General features: G+C 43.2%; 1 protein-coding gene across 4 annotated transcripts in view; it reads left to right on the top strand.

The window, feature by feature from the left end:
* Positions 1 to 18769, top strand: part of LOC8039285 (transcription factor SPT20 homolog) — a 59627-nt gene extending 40858 nt beyond the window's left edge. For 2 of the 4 annotated variants that reach the window (XR_006078062.1, XR_006078063.1), the window contains 8 exons: positions 729 to 756; positions 2747 to 2871; positions 4776 to 4858; positions 11163 to 11208; positions 12702 to 13779; positions 13867 to 13924; positions 14781 to 16952; positions 18536 to 18769. Coding sequence is in view for 2 of the 4 variants with exons in the window: in XM_042292234.1 (XP_042148168.1) it covers positions 729 to 756; positions 2747 to 2871; positions 4776 to 4858; positions 11163 to 11208; positions 12702 to 13779; positions 13867 to 13924; positions 14781 to 15127 (1765 nt within the window). In the remaining 2 variants the exon portion in view is untranslated. Of the gene's footprint in view, positions 1 to 728; positions 757 to 2746; positions 2872 to 4775; positions 4859 to 11162; positions 11209 to 12701; positions 13780 to 13866; positions 13925 to 14780 lie in introns of all 4 variants that reach the window. The other 2 variants (XM_042292234.1, XM_042292235.1) reach the window with 1 other exon arrangement.
* The last annotated feature ends 1074 nt before the right edge of the window (positions 18770 to 19843 follow it).

The following is a 19843-nucleotide window of genomic DNA, read 5'->3' as shown; positions in this document are numbered from 1 at the left end:
CATGAAGTGTAAAATTACTTCTGTGTAAAGGGATTATTTAAATATGTTTAGGAAGACGTCAACAGACATGAGCGATAACACACACTTACCACCCAGTAAAAGAACACAACAAAAACGTCTTGCAGTAGGATAAGTTTTTAGGCATTTTCCCCTTTGAAGGAGATTCATTGGTGATCTTAACTTTTAGTAACCAATTAACCACATACTCTAATTCCCCAAGATCACCAACCGTAAACCAAAAGAAAAGTGCACCTTTTCTGTAGCGCCTGGCTGACTAACACGATGCAAGTTTCAGGTGCGTTGTGGAACTCACTGTGTATGGAACTGCCCTGCTATTTCTCTTGCTGGATTTCCTCATGGACATTTCTCGTACGCGTCACAAAGACTTTGAGTCTGCGTAAGAGCAGCTTTTTGGCACTTCATTGCCGACTTTCATAGTTCCTTCCCTATAGCCCCACCCAGTAGATATCTCCCTGTCTTTAATTAGTTTTAAATAGTACAGAATGGTAGAGTATCGCATGCTAACGTGATTTTATAATTGCAAAAAAAAATGTATAGGTTTATAATTTGTGCTCCATAAATGTATACCTGTGGGATAACTAGAAGAAAAAAAAGACATCACCGTTTATTTCAAACTTTTTTGCTATTGTAGACGACACGTTATTCTGCAATTGTTGGAATTTGTAATGCGCAAAATCTTACTTGGCAATTCATTTTTATCTTTACAGAGAAGATTTTCTCCAGAAGCCGAGAAGGGTAAGCTCCTTTCATTTCTCGCCTTTTAAAACATGCTTGTATGTTCGCCGTTATATGTGGCTTGAACAAAGCCACGAAGAACGCATATTTCTTAGGGGGCTTATGCAGCGGAAGCATCTTCCCAAACTTCTGACTTATGGTCTCAAGTTACTTTTGCAAGAAAAAAAAAGGAACGATGAAGGACAAAAAAAAAAAAGTATCGCGAATTGCCCCGCACTTGTATTGGTACGTGAAATGTTCTTGGTTTAGCGCTAGTAATCTTCACGCTTTTCTTCTCGAGGTCGGCTTCGAGGTCTTTCTACTCCTCTCCACCCAACTGATTCCACCCCATTGACTCCACCCACTCCCCTCCAACCTATGGACTCATTGACCGATTGACTCCTCCTATTCCTGTCCAACTCATTGACTAATCACCGGTTAGGTTTGGTTTAGCGCTAGTAACCTCCAGGCATTTCTCCTCGAGCTCTGACTCCAGGACTCTCCACTCCTCTCCACCCCATTGACTCCGCCTACCCCCCACCCCCCACCCCCACCCCATTTTCCGCTTTATTTAGCGGCCAAAATGATGTCACATGGCTTGATGTCACGTGATCTAAACACCAATTAAATTTTTCAGCTAAATTTAGCGGGGAAACTTGCGGTTAAGCTTTTTCTGGCTTTACTTAATCTGAAAAGCCTAGCCTAAAAACGTTTTACGTTATTAATGCTTTTTAATGCAGTGCCGATATTTTGTTGAACCCAGGCCACATTTGACTACTATCGTCAATTGTTCAAGTGAAGCTTTGAAGCGTGGCAGCTTTATGCCCATATTTTTTGGCCAAATTCAGAACATCCTATTTTCTACAGGAAGTTTTACCTTTCTTCCGTCTTGCGTAGTTTTCCCTCGTCCAGAGGTTTCAGGACACGCGAAGCCGCGTGGTGCTGCTTTTAGAGCTGATGTTCTTTCTTGTGATGTACATCCTGTGGTTCAGTCATGCGAATGAATGAAGCTAAATGTTAGCCAAATTTAGATATCTATGCGTAGACGCCAGTGTTTAAAAACATTACAGTACTTAGCCGTCCTAACATATTTAAATTTCACACTCTAAAAAAAGAAAAAAAAAACTGGTCGTAAAAGAATTTCTAGGGTTTTTTCTCCTTCTTCATATTTTGCACCATAAAAAGGTTCTTTTCAGCACCCGCTAAAAGGGTTCTTCGTAAAAATAATAAATATAAGGGGTTCTTTTAAGCTGCTTTTTCGATGATAGAGTTTTTCATTGCCCCGTTGGCTGCGATAGTGTTCAAGGCGAAACCGTTCTTCACAAGCTGCAAGAGTTCTTGGGGCGTTAAAAAACATTCTTAATCATCATGCCTAACTAACACGCCCAAGATTCTATTTTGAACCTTTCCAAAACATATTTTTAGAGTGCTGTGAGCGGCTAATTAGTTTACACAACATCTTCTGATGTGAATGACGACATAATATCTGTGAAAGGAACAGAATGAACATAATGAAGGGGCCACAAGCAAAAAAATAAAATAGTATTTAGCAGCCTTCTGCAGCGACGACCGTTTTGGTTGGAACCTACGAAAATATACGCACATGGTAATATTTCATATTTGCTTATTTTTAAGACCTCTGCCATCTCAGACACGGCAAATTTGAAAGCACAAAGTATCTTTGTGCGTTTGAAAACAATATAATTCCTAAGATGCCATTCTTAACTTACCTGGTCGCTCAGCCTGTCGCCTTTCGAATATTTTAACATGCTTGTGACTGCAGTTGTCAGCTGCACTGCTTATCTTATTTCGGTATAATTCTTGGAGATCGGACGCACTTCTCGCCAACCAATTTTGTATTCGTTTCTTTAATTTCTTGAACTTCAAATGGCTTTGCCTGGTAATGTTCCCATGATAGGTTTTCTATATTTTGTTTCATTTGGAGAACTAAGTCAAGCGCATCGTTCCATCAAAACGTAATTCCTCGTATTTTTTATTTATTCTTTTACAGGGAGAGCCCCCCACAGTAAAAGCGGTCGTACATAACCAGTACAACTCGCCACTGCACCTCTACTCGCAGGAGAAAGTTGCCGAGACCTTGGCATACCACGCCCAGGCTCTCGCAACAGAGGACGGGTGAGCCAACAGCGGATTCTATTCCTCGAAGCATGCCACCGAGAGGATCGGAAAGCAATAGCACCGGACAAGATATTTCATTTACCGCCAAAAAAACATCAAGTCGGCATTCTCAGTTTTTTTTTATATGTAGAGGTATTGGTATTTTAAATGAGGGAATAATATAAAGCAACCAATAAGACATTTTCCCTGTAGCATTTTGTTTCTAAAAATAATGCGTCCCGCACTGCCCCATAAAAAGGGAGCAAGCATGACACAAAGGAGTGTTGTGTTACAGAAAAGGGACTTCCGGTATTGATGACTATTGTTACTGACATCCTAAAGAGCGCAGGGCGTGATTTCTGGCTCTATGATTGGTTCCTTGACGTTCTTATTTGAATAATGCAGCCATCTCATTGGCTGCTAAGCAATAAAAAGAAGCTCGACCATTGCTACGTCCTGTATTACTTAAGCCGTCAGTTACTATAGCGCGAGTTACGTTATTTTGAGGTGAAGATAGGAAAGCATTGTTTTCACTTGTGCCTGGTGCCAAACGTTCGCCTCACTTGAATTGTTGCCGTAAAATATACTCACTGACAACTCTAAAAAAACGCGAAGAGGGGCAAGTTCCGAGCATCTGGTCATCACTCGGCATTAGATAAGGTTGCTGCATTCGCCGATAAGAACGCGATTAAACAAATCACGAAGCAAACTGTGTGGCAGGTAGTACATCTTCATTCGAAGGCAGTAGTTCTTGTAGACTGACACCTCAATCGTAAACGTTTTCTTAAAAAAAAAAGCGTTACGGTGTCATTACATGCATAAATGCGCGGTATTTGTATGGGCCCACAAAATTTTAATGGGCAAGAGAGAACATCTGCAGAAATAATGAGTAAACTGCGAATCGTGGAGATTCCTAAATTCCTAGAACAGACCCTGCGGTTTTGAGAATCGTATGGTAGACGAAGCAAGTTTTCTCAAGTTACGCACGCGGAGTGTCAACCAGCAGGAAAAAATACAAGTAACAACAAAACATATAGCATAGACCAGCACAAAAAGGCTTCTTGTCTAAAACAGAGCTCTGACTCAACCTTTCACTCGACAAATGCCTCAGCGCAGGCCGTTGACAAATGACAAAGACCCGACTCTGATTCACGCCGCTTGCGTGACAAAAATAACAATAAGAAAGTAGAACTCCAGACGTTTTTTTTTTTTTTTTTCGAGGCTCCAAGCATCCTGAAGGCTGACGGCCGTAACAAATTACCGATGCAGGTCGCGCGGAACCGAAATAGTGGGTGCGGAAAATAGGTTAAAGGCCCTAACTACACACGCGCACACATACGGACGTTTTTGTCATTCTGCCAATGCGCTCAAAAATATTTTTGCTTTGTTTCCGAGAACGTCGCGATAATTAGCGCGTTGATACTTTTAGCTTGGGATGCCAACACCCGAACCCTTATGTCAGTGGCAGTGCACTTTTAAGTCTTTGACGTAACGTTTGGTGTTCGTTATGTAGGCCATACCATTTCATCCCCCGGATTCGAACGAGTCCCTCGCAAAATATGTATATATAATTATATACTTAAATAAATTGCGGAAACGTGAGGCATAAAACTTAATGTATAATATATTCTGAGAGGAATAATTATGTATTTGTATTGATTTAGTTCATAAACTTTCCGAATAGGGATTAGCCTATGCCAGGTCTTCAAAGCAAGCTGGCGAGGACGTGTTTACTAAGTGTGATAAATGCTTCTTCATAATAATTTCACAAAGTGCGCAAGTGCATGTCATACACTTGCGCACTAAATCGGTTCGATTACTCGAAAAAACAATTTATGATACGCACTTTGTGCCTTCCACACATTCTCTTCATTTTCGTCCATTGTTAATTTGCTTTATTCCTCCCAACACTCCCCGTGCAGGCTGAATAACATTCAACCCGCGGGGCTGCCTCAGAATCTCGTTCGCTCGGCTGTCTTGCAGGCTCTGAACGAAGAAGAAAGCGGTAAGTGAGAAACAGGGCTGACGTATAGATAATTACTTATTTTAAACAGAAAATTCATCCTCCAGAAGAAAAGTGATGCTCCACGTGGGTGCTCCCTTATGTGTGCCTTGTTTATAATTTGGCTACCAAAATGGCCTCTCATTATTCTGGGTCTCAGCCCTGCTGCATCGAGTGCTCAACCAAAATAACGCGTACTACAAGTACGTCTAAAGTTACTACGTAATAACTGTATATAGGAGGCCTTAAAATATGGCTACTGCCCCCAAACTTTGCATTGTTGTTGCGTTAAAAAAATTCTTAAATTGATAAAGATGTTTCAGGAGTTGTACAGTTAAGTTCGAATACGACTGCACATTAGAAGAATTGAGGTGATTGAGAAAACAAAGAATTTTAATGTTTAATAAGTAGTTCGCCACCAGAAGACGCGTCCTCTCGAATGCTTCTTTAAGAAGCGCGGGCTTAGCACTAGCCGGCGGGGTACTTGAAGAGCCTATTAACACAATGCACGTAGGATGCTTGGCGAACTATGCTGCTACAAAACAAAAACAAAGATGCTTTAACCAAAAAAATTAGATCTGTCATTTCAGATGTCCCTGCGTTTCACATGGAATGATTCACTTTCAGATCGAAACGTATGCAAGTCTTGTTACTCGGCTAGTTTCATCCGTAGATTGGAATGACAAGCTTTACAAGTGCTATCTGTAAAAGCTTACACTGCTAGAACTACAATCGAAATACGCTAGCATACAGTATACTGACAAGAAAAAGATACATGTGATCCTTTGTTTCTTGAGCCCCTTCACTCTAAAAATTCTTTAAAAAGTGCACGGGCGCTTTTTAGCTAGAAGAGGCCCAAGAAACCAGAGCGCAAGGTTGTCTGCTTCTTTTGCAGGGGGTTGTGGTGTCGTCAGAACGCTGAGCTCTGATTGGCTCTGATTGAAGGATAGTGAGTAGACCTCAAGGCAGATAGCTTTTAGGTCTACCCACTATCCTTCACTCAGAGCCAATCAAAGCTCGGCGTTCTGACGTCACAACAACCTATGCTGAAGAAGCCGAAGAACTTGCGCTCCGTATAGTATTAAAGAACAGAAGGTTAGGGCGCAAACGGTGCCTGTGACGGTTGAACATTATTGACTAAAACCCAGAAACTGGGACGAAAAAGGATGGGAAACACTGAGACTTTGGGTTTGTCCGTCCGATCTCTTCCCAGTCTCAGGGATTTCGTCAATAATGTTAAGATTAGAGTGTCGTTTTATCGCCGGATATATCGTTTGGTAATGTAGCTATATTGTAGATCCAGCAGTGGAAACTTGAGGAAGGCGTCGATAACGACGAAGTTTTATGCGTGCAGAATACAGAAGTATCCATTTTAGCGCAATGGGTTCTGGAGGAATATAATATTGGCATCCAATTCAAACCTCTGCTGTGCGCCGCCCATTCGCTTCCTAAAACCTGCAGTCGGCGCTTCAAAGAATGTCGCTACTTGTAGGAAGCTCTCATCTAGGGATTTTAAAGAATCACTTTGGAATTCTTAGGGAACAAAAACGGAGTCGCGTGTAACTGAACGAAATGTTCGCGTACCCATCGGCGTTCATGGAGCACGTGAAGGACCAACCACAGATGTCTAAAGAGGAGTCCAACAAAAGTTAACTATTTGATAGCGCGTACAACGTGATTTGGGAAGAAACTGGAAGAGCACGAAAGGCCAAGCATGGTCGTTGTCTCATCACATATATTAGTTTCCGAGTAAAGACACTTAATGAAAATTCATGCATTTATGCTTTGCAATAAAATTAATTATTCATAGTATTTCAGTCGGAATACATACATTACAAAAAAGAAGGGGGATCGGTGGCCGAGTGGTTCGAGCGCACACCAGCTCGGAGCACGTGGAGCGAAAGCTCGCGCTGCAGAACCCAGGGATCCTGAGTTCGAGCCCCACCCCTGCCCGTTTCGATCTGGATGAGCATCGTACCGGCGTGCGGTCGCGTATCAGTACTGCGTGATGCACGTTAAAGACCCCAGGCTAGCGGTTGTACTGCACTGGCTAAATTGCTCATCTACAGCTGGGAGACTCGTCGCCCCTGTGAGGCAGACCAAGTTCTAGGCTGTATAAACACACACACAACCCAATTATTATTAAAAAAGAAGGCATGTGAATCAATAAAGAAGATTTGTTAATTAATGAAGAAGATATGTGAGGCCGACGGGAAGTTTTAAGACTAAAAAAGGGAAATTGCACCAGAGGGTAGCTCTTACAAAAAGTCTCTGGACCGATTGTGACATCTCTCATACCTACGACATTGAATTATATTAAAGAATATAAAGAAGTTTGGTAATAGTATAAGAATGCTATGGCCAGAGCAAAAAAGAAAAAAAAGAATATACTAGATTGTGATGAAGTGTGATGTATGTGATGATAGAAGTGTGATGTATTTAATGGCGTAAAAAAATTCTAAAACGAAAAAAAGGAAAAGAAGATAAAGTGTAGTTATGCCAAGCAATGATGCACACTTTAATCGATGTGAGCACTGGAAGACGATATGAAACACCGACTAAGCTTCAGCAGTATTTCCGCTCAAAACACGCATATGATTTTCTCACAAAGCAACTCGCGAATCTGTAAAAATAAAAGTATGTTGTAAATAATATATTTAAAATACCTCGCAAAAAAAAAAAAAAGTTTGTGACTGATGCGCCCCGACAAAGGCCGCAAAACCGTCGACGGCTACGCCGATGAAACTCAACGCGACGAACGTAACCCGATCTCCGTGCTGCATCTTCCCTCCGCTACATTCCGAAAGGCGAAGTCGAAGCAAAGCGCAGCGCAGTGCGCCGCAACCTCTGCCCGGAGGAGACTCGGGTGCACTGGAATGTTCCCCTTCCTCACCAAAATAAACCCCGAGTGCGTCTTCCCCGGGACCTGGGCAGGACCCAAGGCGAAGCCCGGGGTCCCTCCACTGCGCCGTCTGCGCGGCTGAGCCCGTGCCAAGAGCAGCAGATTGCGGGCGCTTCAACGCGGGCTCCTATAATATTTTCTCGACCCCGTCGCGGCTAGCGATATATCGAGCTGGCTTCCGCTCAAAAAACGTACTCTTTGCTAGCTTGCTTTTACTTTCGAACTGAGAGAGCTCGTAAACACGATCGCAGGCGGCGTAGGGAGTGAGGTATACACGAGCACATTGTTGTCGTAACTGGCCTCCAGACGGGATGCATGCACGCTTTCTCTGATGAATTGCTGCGCTTTGCGACTATAGACACAGCTTTGCGTGCACTGCCGTCGCGTCGGTTGACACGACAAGATAGATGTTTTCGTGGTCGAGAGCGTACTTCCTGCCGCGTTAGGTTTGCATCAATGAACTCGTCACTCTTGGAAAATTTTGCAGAGTGATTGCCCGAGGCTTTATTTAAATTGGCGAGAAAAATAACGTTACTTAAAAATATATATATTGCCCATACATTTTGAACTACAGAACGCGGGTTTCTTGGTTTTGATGACACACAAGTGCTAGTTTACTTAAAGGGCCCATGAAACGATTTTTGGGTTGGGATAAAGCATTTTAGATTGGGATTTTACTAATAGCACATCGTTCTGTGGACCAAAAGAAAAAAGATAGAAAGTCAAAAGCCTGACTTTCAGTGCGAAAATTTGAAAACAGAGCGGACTATTTCGTACCTCCTCCCCTTCGCAACCTCTCCGCCTTTTCACTGTGATACATCCGCGGTCCCAAAAGCGTGTCATCGGGTCCAAACTGACGTCACACGCAACCGGACCTCACTTATTCCCTTCACCCCTAAGCTGACATTGTGGTGGATGCTACGCGCTTGCCGGACCAATCAGCCGCCTCCCTTTCATCACCTGACTTCATTCTCTGCAGCCACATTCGCCACGCTCACGTGGCAAGTGTGGCTGGCCCAACGAGCACGTAGCTTCAACAGCACTGTCAGCTTCGGAATCAACGGGGTGGGGAAAGCAACTTTTGTCTGAATTTTGAGTGACGGGCTAATCTTCTAGGGGGAGAATGGATGCGTCCGGATTACACAAACGAGAGTGCGAGCAAGAGGGGACTCCCCCTTTTCGTCTTCTTTAACTGTTTGGTGGAATGCGCGATTTATGAGTTGAGGAGGAAAGCTAAACAGGAAAAAGTTGGAAAAGCGTTTCATGACCCCTTTAAAGGGAAGATGGGGCACTTCTACATTTGAGAAAAAACGCTTGAATTGCGTTCATTTGGCCTTTAGAATAACAGATATCAAAATTATATTTCAATGCGACACACCGGAGAGCGATAAGAGCAATTTCAAAATAGGACTGAAGCCCCGCCTCCTTAGCCTCGGGCAGCCAAAAGAGCCGTCGATGACGTCACGGACAGCGACTGTCTTTCGCGTTTTTCTCGCGTTTAACAATACTTGCACAGCAAATGGTTTGGGTATTCGGGTTCACGGGGTAAAAATACACTAGAATTCACTTCTAACTCATTTTTTCCAAGAAGCTCCGTAGCTTCCCTTTAAATCAGCGGAGTGAGAACTTTATATATCGTGTTGCCGTAGACCAGAGAGCACTCACTTGCTTGAAGAACACAAACACATATAAGAAATAAAAGGGTAAGGTTAAAACGCATCGCCGCGGTTGATAGGATCAACCGTCAATAACGTAAATGCAAATAAAAAAAGACGATTGCAGTAAAGTTTTGTTTTGGGTGCTGCTTTAAAACGAACGATGGTCTTGTATATGTGGAACACCATTAAATGATGCGCGCTTGCACAACAAACGACGGAGTGCAGCTGTGAGATCGGCCTTTGCTTCTCAGAGAACACTGTTTGCCGTTAAGCTCTGTGTTTAATGTAAATGCTGTTAAAGAATTTATAAATAATAACTTACAATTTGAAAGTACTGCCCGTACCCGCAACGTCGAGAAGCAAACGCTCTCCTGATTATGTGAGGACGTCACAAGCACAGGTGCGTTCTCCTTGAGAAAGCGACAAATTTATATTTTTGTGGTCGACACTTGGTCAGTGCACGTTTTGAGCTGCTAACGCATGTGCTGCGAAAAACGCAACATCTTCCTTTTACAGCGGAGTTGCTAAGGGCTAGTCTCCCCAGTATCGTGTCCGGTACCAAACAAATGTCGACACCCATGGTCGACACAACACTCTGGTTGCCGCCGCCGCTCATAGATGGCGGCAGCTGTCCAGAGTGTTGTGTTTGCCGGTTGTCTGCTTGCTGCCGTCGCTCATAGATGGCGACACTTCTTTGGAGGAAGAAGAGTAACGGAACGAGCGGGCGATGTGCGCAGCAGCGCGAATGGTTCCGCAACCACCGCGAGGCCCCTAGCGCCTAAACTTCCACTGCGTCGAGCGCTTTAGATACCCTCGCGAAAGAAGAGCAGATCGCTCGCCTGGAAAGTCATTGCCGAGAACAGAAGCTACAGCTCAGCTGCTCTTTCTTCTTTACCAGAATGGAAAAGCTCAAAGCTTTTTTTTTATGGATTCATGTACCTCACTGTAGAAAAATTAATAAGATGGATTACAGGCCTGACTTGCAAAGCCGCATTGCAATGGGCTATTGGGAAGTTTCTTTCTGAACTCAAACTGCACTATAGTAGTGTACACATGCTGAAGGTCAGCACACGATTAATAGACCTACAGCACGGGATATGCCAGCAATTTAGTTCTTCTATAAGGTGTGATTTCTGGGTGCTCGAAATGTATTGTGGAGTGGTGCACTTTGAACTTCGTAGGAGGAAAAAGGGTTTCGTTGATTTTGAAATAACTAATACTAAAATAGATTTTTTTTTGAATTTAGCAAATGAGTTGGTGTTTTAACATGGGCACAAGAAATAAAACAGAAACATTTGGATGAGCACTTGGGCGGCTAGGAATGTTCCCAATCAAAGGTGCATCAAGAAATAAAACAGAAACATTTGGATGAGCACTTGGGCGGCTAGAAATGTTCCCAATTAAAGGTGCTTCAAGTTGAGATTGGGTGGCTTTATTATTTTTTTTATTAAGATGGTGCCGATTTTACGTTGCTTATTTCTAAATTGGAGTCATACTGTGAGCAAGTCTATTGAAAGGCAGGAAAGATCCCTGTACACGCGTTATTTTAATTAAGGAGCGTTTTAAACCTGCAGGGTCTTGTTCCTCACCTAGAGAACAAGCTCCTACTGAAGCGCCCAAGTAGGAATGTAATATTTCCAAATAGTTTAAACTAGAATGTTATCTCTATTTAGAAATCTTTAATGAATTGAAATGAAACGAACTTTGACCAGAAATAATGTTAATGTGTGCCTTTGTTGCTCTACAGGCCCAAATCCGTACCGAACCGCAAACGGGACGACAGTGGTGCAGAGGTAAGATAAAGTATTGTCACTTTTAGAGCTATACGATTGAGCGCAAATGGAAGCGATTGTCGCAACGTGCTTATCAAAGTGTAACAAGAAACACGTAAAAAGACTGACTTGTGGGAATGTTTTGCGTATTCGCACGATTCCAAGAAAAGCTGGACTGTCCAGGAAAAACAAATCGAGCGATGTTCACATGATTCAATGTTGCGACAGGCAGCGTTAGTAGAAACTTGCGTGCGTGCTAAGACTGACATTTACTCTTCTCAAGCAGATGAACGAACGACGTTTTTTACGTATTTTAATGTGCAGTTTTTTACGTACGTTGCAAGACCAAATGATATAGTAAAAATAAATAAGGCAATCAAATAGCTTTACTTCTAGGCAATGCAGAAGAGATTTTCCTAAATAAATCAATACAGAGATACATATTTTCCACAATTACAGACGTCTAGAAAGATAAAATAAAGCTCATAAAATATTTTTCTTTAAGATAATGGGTGATTACGTCAACGTCTAACACAAAAGAACTTACTTTGTGAAAACAAAATTTCAGTGCATCAAGGTGTAAAGTTGAGGAATTGGTTAGGTCCTGATTAAATACTGAAATATTGTAGCGATTGTGGTATGTCTCACACAATGTTGTTGTTTTTCTACTGGTTTACACATCATCATCAGTAACAGGTACATGACAAAATTGAGATTCCTAACTGTTTTGTTACACACCTGATTTAAGTAGAGAAAGTTGTTCACTTTGAATCACATGAGCTAACCGAGTGACACAATCAAAATTAATATTAGAATTACGAACGACATTAATGCTTATGCCCTTTTTCTTCAGCTCTCAGGACGCAGTGCGGCGAGACATTAGCTTGACCGATCACATGTCCTTGGGCTTGCACAACGCTATAATGATCGTCTCTTACAGAAACCGGGAAAACGAGCGACGTCAGGCCCTAAGGCCGATTGTTGAATCGCCCGGTAACATCGCGAACCGCACTGCCGTTTTATATTTGATGTAAACCTAATATAGCGCGGATCACCGTACACTCTAAAACAAGTTTGTGCGTCTACTTTTACGCGCAACCCTCGGAGAGCCAATCACCACAACTTAACGGAGGCAGCTCAGCGAATGGCAATGCCGAAACATATGTTTAGACCAAAAAACGCCGTCTGAGTTGTGACATTAAGCAATGGAAGCGTGACGTTTTGCATTGCTTAATGTCACATCTCAGACTGCGTTTTTTGGTCTAAACATATGTTTCGGCATTGTCATTCGCTGAGCTCCCTCCGTAAGTTGAGGTGATTGGCTCCCATAGTGTTGTGCGGGAAAGCAGACGCACAGGCTTTTTTTAGAGTGTAGTACGTCGCCTGGAGTAGGCTTCACCATAAGAATTTGCTTCACCGCAAGAATTGTCTTCGACATCGTAATTCGTGCAGGCTTTGGAAGCAGCATCTAGCTCAAGCAACATTTTCAACAAAGGTAATCCCGTATTTTCCAGGAAAACTGCACCTCCGACTCCTCCCCCTAAACCGCGACCGCCTTCATACGGCGGCGGGTCACCGCAGCAAGAGCGAGCGTACTCTTCAACAACCCACGTGACCTTCTCGAACCCGGGCACTCCCGGCACTCCCCCGATCCAGCAGCCCCACTTCTACCCTCAGGCCCAGCAGCCTCAACAGCCGTCTCCCTACCACCCGCCACCAGCGTTCCAGTCGCAGCACTCGCGTCAGAGCAGCTACGAGGAGGAGCGCCGCAGGCAGCAGGTCCAGGAAGCCGAGCTGAGGCAAAGACTCTACGAAGAAGAACGTCTCAAGCAGGCCGAGTACGAAGAGGAGCGCTTCAGGCAGTTGCAAGAGCAGAGGGCCCAGAAGCTGCACCAGATCCAGCAGCCGCAGGACATCCGGCGCTACGAAGACGAGGCTGAGCAGAGAAGGGTTCAGGAGGAGATCGAGAGGAGACGTCGCCTTCTGCAGGAGGAGGAGAACCGACGCAAGCAGGAGCAGCTGAGGCTTCGACAAGAACAGGAGCAGCAGAGGCAGCGGTACCAGCAGGAAGAGGAGCAGAGGAAGATACTCGAGCAGCAGCGGCAGAAGTACCTGCTCGAAGAGCAAGAGAGGAAGCGGCAGCTGGAGCAGCAGAAGCAGCAGCAGCAGCAACAGCAATACCAGCAGCAATACCAGCAGCAACAGCAGCACCAGTATCAGCAGCAACAGCAGCAGCAACAGTACCAGCGGTACCTTGAGGAGCAGAGGAGGGCAGAAGAGCAAAGGAAGCTTGCTGATCAGCGAAGGCAGCAGGAAGCTATCCGACAGAGGCAATTCGAAGAGCAGCAGCGGGCTCAGCAGCACGCACAGCGTCAGCCTGTGAGTAGGCAGTGGTCGGCGTCGGAGTCTCAACAGCGCCAGTACCAGCCGATTCCTGTGCCGAGCTCGCCTCTGCACCAGGAGCAAGTGGGTTCACAAACGCAGCGTTGGGAAGGCAAGATTAGGGAAGAACAGCAGTCCAGGATGCCAGGAACGCCATTAGGGTCGCCTTCGGTTGCACGGAGGAACAGAGATACCTGCTGGCCTCCCAAGGTTCGTCCTATGAACTTACGCGCTACGTGTGACTTGAGTAACGGGCGGGTGTTAGGAGGGTAATTAATTACACTCATCACCCTGCAGGAGTCCAGCGTGCGGTGGACGCCAAAGACGGGATTCTCCCCACATCTGTCACGCCAAAGTAAGTTCAATTAGATTCGTTACTTTTACATGACATGTCCACATACGAGATGCAATGAATTAGTGGCAAGAGGACATGGGTGTCTTTAGGTCATGACATTAAACGTTTTCAACAAACAGGTCTTGAGAAGTGGTCCACACCAAGGAAATGTAAAATTTTCAGGTTTGAAACTCGCACATATAAAACACTTGTGCTGCCTAAATTAAAATTGGAGCAGCCAAATCATAAAGACGTAATTATATAACGTGACTGACAAAAATAATATTTGAGCAAGTATCTTCTTCACTGCTACCTAATTTGTAAGGAGGCTCAGAGGCACATCCCTTCTTGGCGTTAAACATAGTACAGCGGTTTTGCAAGCTGATTAGAACAAGATGTTTTACTCTAGTCTCGCGGTTTTTGTAATTATGTTCAATCTACACAAGCTCGTTTGCGCACTTTATTTATGCTCATTGATTAGAGCAACTTGAAAAAGACGTTTTTGATAGCTTCAGCTAGAGTGGCAGTCCTGAAGAAGCCGTTTCTTAGCGAAACGTCAGCCACCACAAGAGGCCACCGGGGGTTAACCATTCCAAGTTTTTGGCTGTAAGAAAAGACTAAAACATCTTATTTTTCTTCAATTATTTGCTTATAGTTATGATCACTACCAGAGCCTGTAAAATATCACAAAGAAACGATATAACACAGGCATAAAGGTATACGTTTGTGCCATTCTATCTCCCAACTATTTTAACTCTCACTAGAAAGCAGTAGTTTAGAGGCGGTTTAACGTGACTCAGCTTGCTTACATAGTTGTTTTTTTTCGTTTCTGAAAGAAGCGTGATGTGCTCCCTTAAACCGTGATTTGATCATCTAGGTTCACACGATGCAAAGCAGTTCGTCTGGCCGCCCCCGAAATCGAACGTGTCCAACGGCAGCGAAGGCTTCCCGTCCCGGCCATCAAGCCGCAACGCCATGAACGCCTGGCACCCGCCTTCTCCCACGTCGGGCACCAGGACGCCGCCCTTCGCGAATTCTCCGACGCTCGGCCGACGCACCAGGGACATCGCCTGGCCGCCGACGCAGCCCGACTCCCCCTCCAAGTTTGTCCCCAAGCCGGTCAGCCGGGGTTTCCACGAGCCGCAGGAGTTCCTTCACCACCATGCCAGCTCTGGAGTTCCCGCTACCTACAGACCTCCCCCTAACTCCTCGCAATTCCTGTAGAACGCCATAGAGTCGACTCTCTTTTAACCGCTGTCCGTCCCGCTGTGGCTTGTCAGTGTCTCGGTTATGCATGGTCAACATCGTCTTTGTTAATGCAAAATTGTGTCATTACGAAAGCTAGCTCGAAATTGACCAGCGTCCGTCCCGTGTTTCGCGTAGCAAAGTCGAAGGTACTACCGCTGGACAGCTGCCGAACCTTTCGGATAAAAAAAAACAACAAAAAAAACAACAAAGAAAACAAGAGAGAAAGGAGAGAAGACAAGGTGGCGATGCGTCGCTTTGAAAAGACTTCGTCAGCTACAAAAAGCTTTCAGAAACAAACAAAGAAGCGGTAGGAAAGGTGGTCGAGCCGATGCTTTGAAAAGCCACGGTGGTGGTTGCCAGTAAGGTCGAGGCTGGGCATCCGCGTTCTCTCCGTTTATCATTGAACGCAATTTTGCATATCACGGCTTAACCGATAGACCGAAGTGTAGCTGAAAATATTTCAAGATAAATCAACGCGATCTAGACTCGTTTATTGGCATTAACGCTGTCATAGGTGGTAGGCATACTATTAAGTCTGGCCTCTTGGTTTGACTTTAGAACGTCTCTTGGAGACTGTTGTATTAGACAAGGAAAAGGTTGAAAGAACAAACCCACACACTGACAGGCCACAGTAGCGTTAATTTCTGGTTCAGTCAGTCCAAGCCAAAAACGCTGCGCAGAGTTCGACATTCCTAAAGCATATTTTTTTTCTGCTTGTCAACATTTTTGTTTAATTCTTTCCCAGACGCTTCGATCCGGGCAAAACTGAGAGGGGAAGAGAAGTGTCCAGTTTTTATAAAATGTTTTTTTTTTATCAAGACATCAAAAACAACCGCGGGACATACGAAAATTAATCTCCCTCGCTAAAGCTGCCGCTGATTGGTTAATGAGGCATTAAGTGGCAAAACAAATAGGTCTAGAATGATTCATTAGTGGAGCATAAAACAGATAAAAGAGGAAGAAAGATTGTAGGACGATAATTCAGGAATGAGGTTAGTTGAGTTCTTGCGTTAAGAAAAGCGATAAAAAGTGCATTGGGAATGTCGAACTGATTCAGTGTATATAACGGCGTTGTACACACGAATATACGGTTTAGTGTAAACGATTAGGAATATTTCTCAATATAATTTATGAAGTATCATTAAATATTTGAAATTTTAAAAGACGTGACACAGGTTAACATTGGCGTAAACGTTTTGACAAAACAAAAATAGTTGTTTTCATATTTCAATTGCGACAGGTTTTGTGTTGTGTTTATGTCTATTCGCCAGTGTGCGCAATTTCTTAACCAGTTCTAACTTTTAACTAAATAGGATTTCTTTTCAATTGCCCTTTAAATGCGACATATTTTTCGTGTGCTTTCTATTTTTTATTTTGCAATGTTTTTATTGCTTCTTATACATACGTATTTTATGGCGTCTTGTGTAGATGTTATCTCATGCAAACTTCTTATTTATTGCTTTGAAGAAAAAAAAAAAAGCCGTATCGCATCCCTGTAACTCGAGGTGATACTAACCAAAACTAATCCGACAGGCCGCGATTACGCACGGAAAACTGTAAACACTGTGATACAATGTAGAGCTGCGCCTCTCGATGGTTGTTTTCGGCATATTCTGGGCATAGCAATTGGCCACGCCAGACAAAGGCGGAGGCGTCATTTGTTGAGGACGTTCAGTGTACATAGGAGAATGTGTTCTTTCCTTCCTGCACGCATCCTTTCCCGGTTTATTGAAGCTAACATTGGTCCAAGACCCGTGGCCGGCACGACACGTCTCTAGGCGGTGTGCTGTCTTTGATGAAGGTAACTACCCCTTTGATACGACGCCCCGTGAAACTGATCGTATGAAGCATAGAGCAAACCTCATTAGGTTAGAACTATGATCGAACCTAATGAAAGAGCCTTTCACAGTTCTGCTTAGTGAGGGCGTTTTCAGATTTCTGCAGTGTACTAATAGGTTAAAGATGCCTTGAGCTCTCTGCCGATAACACATGAGTTCTGTTTACATCGTTTGAATTGCCAAGGTCACCTGTTCTCAGAAAAGGAAGTTGTTGAGCTTAAAATTGTCGTAGCCTTTTGAAGTTTAGAATGAGTGATTCTGGTTGTCTAAATATACATGCCCCGTCAACCTTTTTGCTTACCATTTTGGGCACCAAATTCGAGTTTGTAGGGAAAGGAGAGTTACAAATCCTGGTACGAAGCCTGCGATTCTAGTCAATGCATGGGGACATTTCTAGTTGTTGTGCGTTTTGTTGTCAAATTCTTGGGTGAGTTCTAGTCAACAGAGCATCTTGGGTCACTTTAAGGTATAAGTGTCCCCTTAGGAAATTAAGTGGGATTGATTAAACATTTTAAAGGTACAACGAACTGTATTTCTCATTAGCGTTGCTTGGCGACAGTTTATAGGTAACAACAATAATAGAGGAATCATTGCAACTTTGAATCATCTGCAACTAGAGTCACTGAATATTTACAAGGTACATAATTGTGTTTTGCTTACTAGCACTCAACAACGCAGCTGACGTCAGACTGGGTACCACTGGGCATTCGTTTTTGGGTGTTCTTTATTGTCTCTTACGTGGAAAGGCTTGAGTTACGTAAATTATGTAAGCCGAAATGAAACCGACAATGAATACTTTTTTTTCATGGCTAACTTTCTGGGACATTTTGTAGAATAAGACGTTTTGGAGCAAATAGCTGATTTGTGTTCTATGATACTCAGGCAATTACAGTCCTCGGGAAGATTATGAGTTTTTGTCAAGACAGTCAGAAATTTATAATTTTGTGATTGTAACCCATATGATTCAACGCAAAAAAAAAGTAGAACCTTAGAAAAATAATTATACGCGTCCAAAAGTTTAATTACTGCTTATTGATCTTTTACGACTGTCATCTAAAACATTCCCGGAGAACATTGCGATGCTTTGTTGGTGTTCAGTCAATTGAAATTCTAATTTTAGTGTTTGCACCGAGGCGATGACGTCCAAGAAAGTAAGGCATGTGTAATTCATAATACACCACGGTAGAGTGAATGACAGCCTGCAACGTGAGGTATGCACCTCACGTTGCAGGCTGTCTGCCCGTAACGTCATGTCAAGTCATATCATGCTATGTCATGTCCTGTCATGTCATACTATGTTTCGGCTGGCTGGTGTGAGGCCAAATGGCTGCCAAAAACAATTTAGTGAGATGTTTGGACGCAGCTGAAATGGTACCTGCAAACATTCGGTGACTTTAGTTTCAACGTTAGACAAAGTACGGTGTGTTTCTTCTATCTCACTAATGTCTTTCTATCTTTCTCTTTTTCCTTTTCCCCTTTCCCTTCTTTCTATTCCCCCCCCCCTTTCTTCTCCGCCATTTTCTTTTCTCTCTGTCCTCTCACACAGTCGGGACGCCGATTTACCCCGTGTCGTTGTCGTGTGTTGCTTGAGCCAGTGTGTCGCAGGTCCGCAATAACGCCGATAGGCTTCTTCTCTCTAGCCAAGAGGAAGAGTATTTATATATTATAACTTGTTCTAAAACTGCGATTTCTTTTTTTTTTTTTAAATTTGCGTGGATTTTGTTTTGCGTTGTGTACGCTACGACAAGATTAATAAAGAATGCAACATTGTTTTATTGTTTCCTAGAGTGACCCTTCTCCTTTATTTACAGTCTTCTGGTCTCAGGCAGCAGGGTAGTGGACAAAAATTGGACGTGGGCAGGATGGTATTGCAAATGTCAATGTCAGAACGTTTAAAGAAAGCATTCACATATTGAAATTATGACCCTAAATAAAGCATAAGTTGTCAATAGCTAAGCACTCTGTTAACCGAAACACCATACCGGCACACAAGGCAAGCTGGACATTTTGAAAAAAAAAAAAAGTTAATGAAATGTTTCTGGTGGTTATTTGAACTACTCCTAAAACTACCGCTTTAGGAGGGAGGAAGCGGCTGGACAAGACAACGAAGTTTGAGACACTTTCTTTATATCTGACTACCGTTTTGTTCAACCAACATTTTTCGCATGTCTTTTATAGCAATATCAGTGAGAGTCTTCTGCATGACTTCTCTTTGCTTATATTTCAGGCTTTGTACGAAAGATTGATTGTGACATAACCCCCCAGCAAGTCCTACTTTAAAAACAAAACAAGGTGGCTTTTCCAGTAAGAGTAGTAAGAACAATTCAATGATACTAGCTCTCACATAAAACCAACCGGAGTAATTAATACTGAAACTTCTGATCGTGGGGGTGAGTACCATATAAAAGAAGCTATATATAGAGGACCAGTCTGGTAGGAATGGTGGGAATCGTTCTGCTTCGAGAGAAATCCACTGAATATCCAAGTGCAGAAAAAAAAAGGTCATACATGCTACAAAGCGAACTACACGATAACGTTTCTGGTGACGCAAAGCACTATTTGAATCAACCTGAAATTAGTAGTTTAGCAATAATCTTCATCATACTGCTTGATATTTTCCTTACAATTTCTAATTCTTTCAGATATTGTGAAAATCGTCATCAATATGCACGTTTTCAATTTTTAATAAAAAATACATTACCTTTTTTTTGCTTCTGTTTTTTTTTTGGCCTGCTTGTTCAGTGCGGTATCACGTATTCATATGTGTTATGATGGAGATAAACCTATATTTAATATATGTGTATATTACAACTCATTGGAAGATATCTTTATTCGTTATTGGAGCTCTGCTTTT

Source organism: Ixodes scapularis, unplaced genomic scaffold, assembly GCF_016920785.2.
Source record: "Ixodes scapularis isolate PalLabHiFi unplaced genomic scaffold, ASM1692078v2 PGA_scaffold3__209_contigs__length_174095766, whole genome shotgun sequence".
Lineage (NCBI taxonomy): Eukaryota > Metazoa > Arthropoda > Arachnida > Ixodida > Ixodidae > Ixodes > Ixodes scapularis.
Note: the sequence above shows the minus strand (reverse complement) of the source record. Positions and strands in the feature narration are given on the sequence as shown.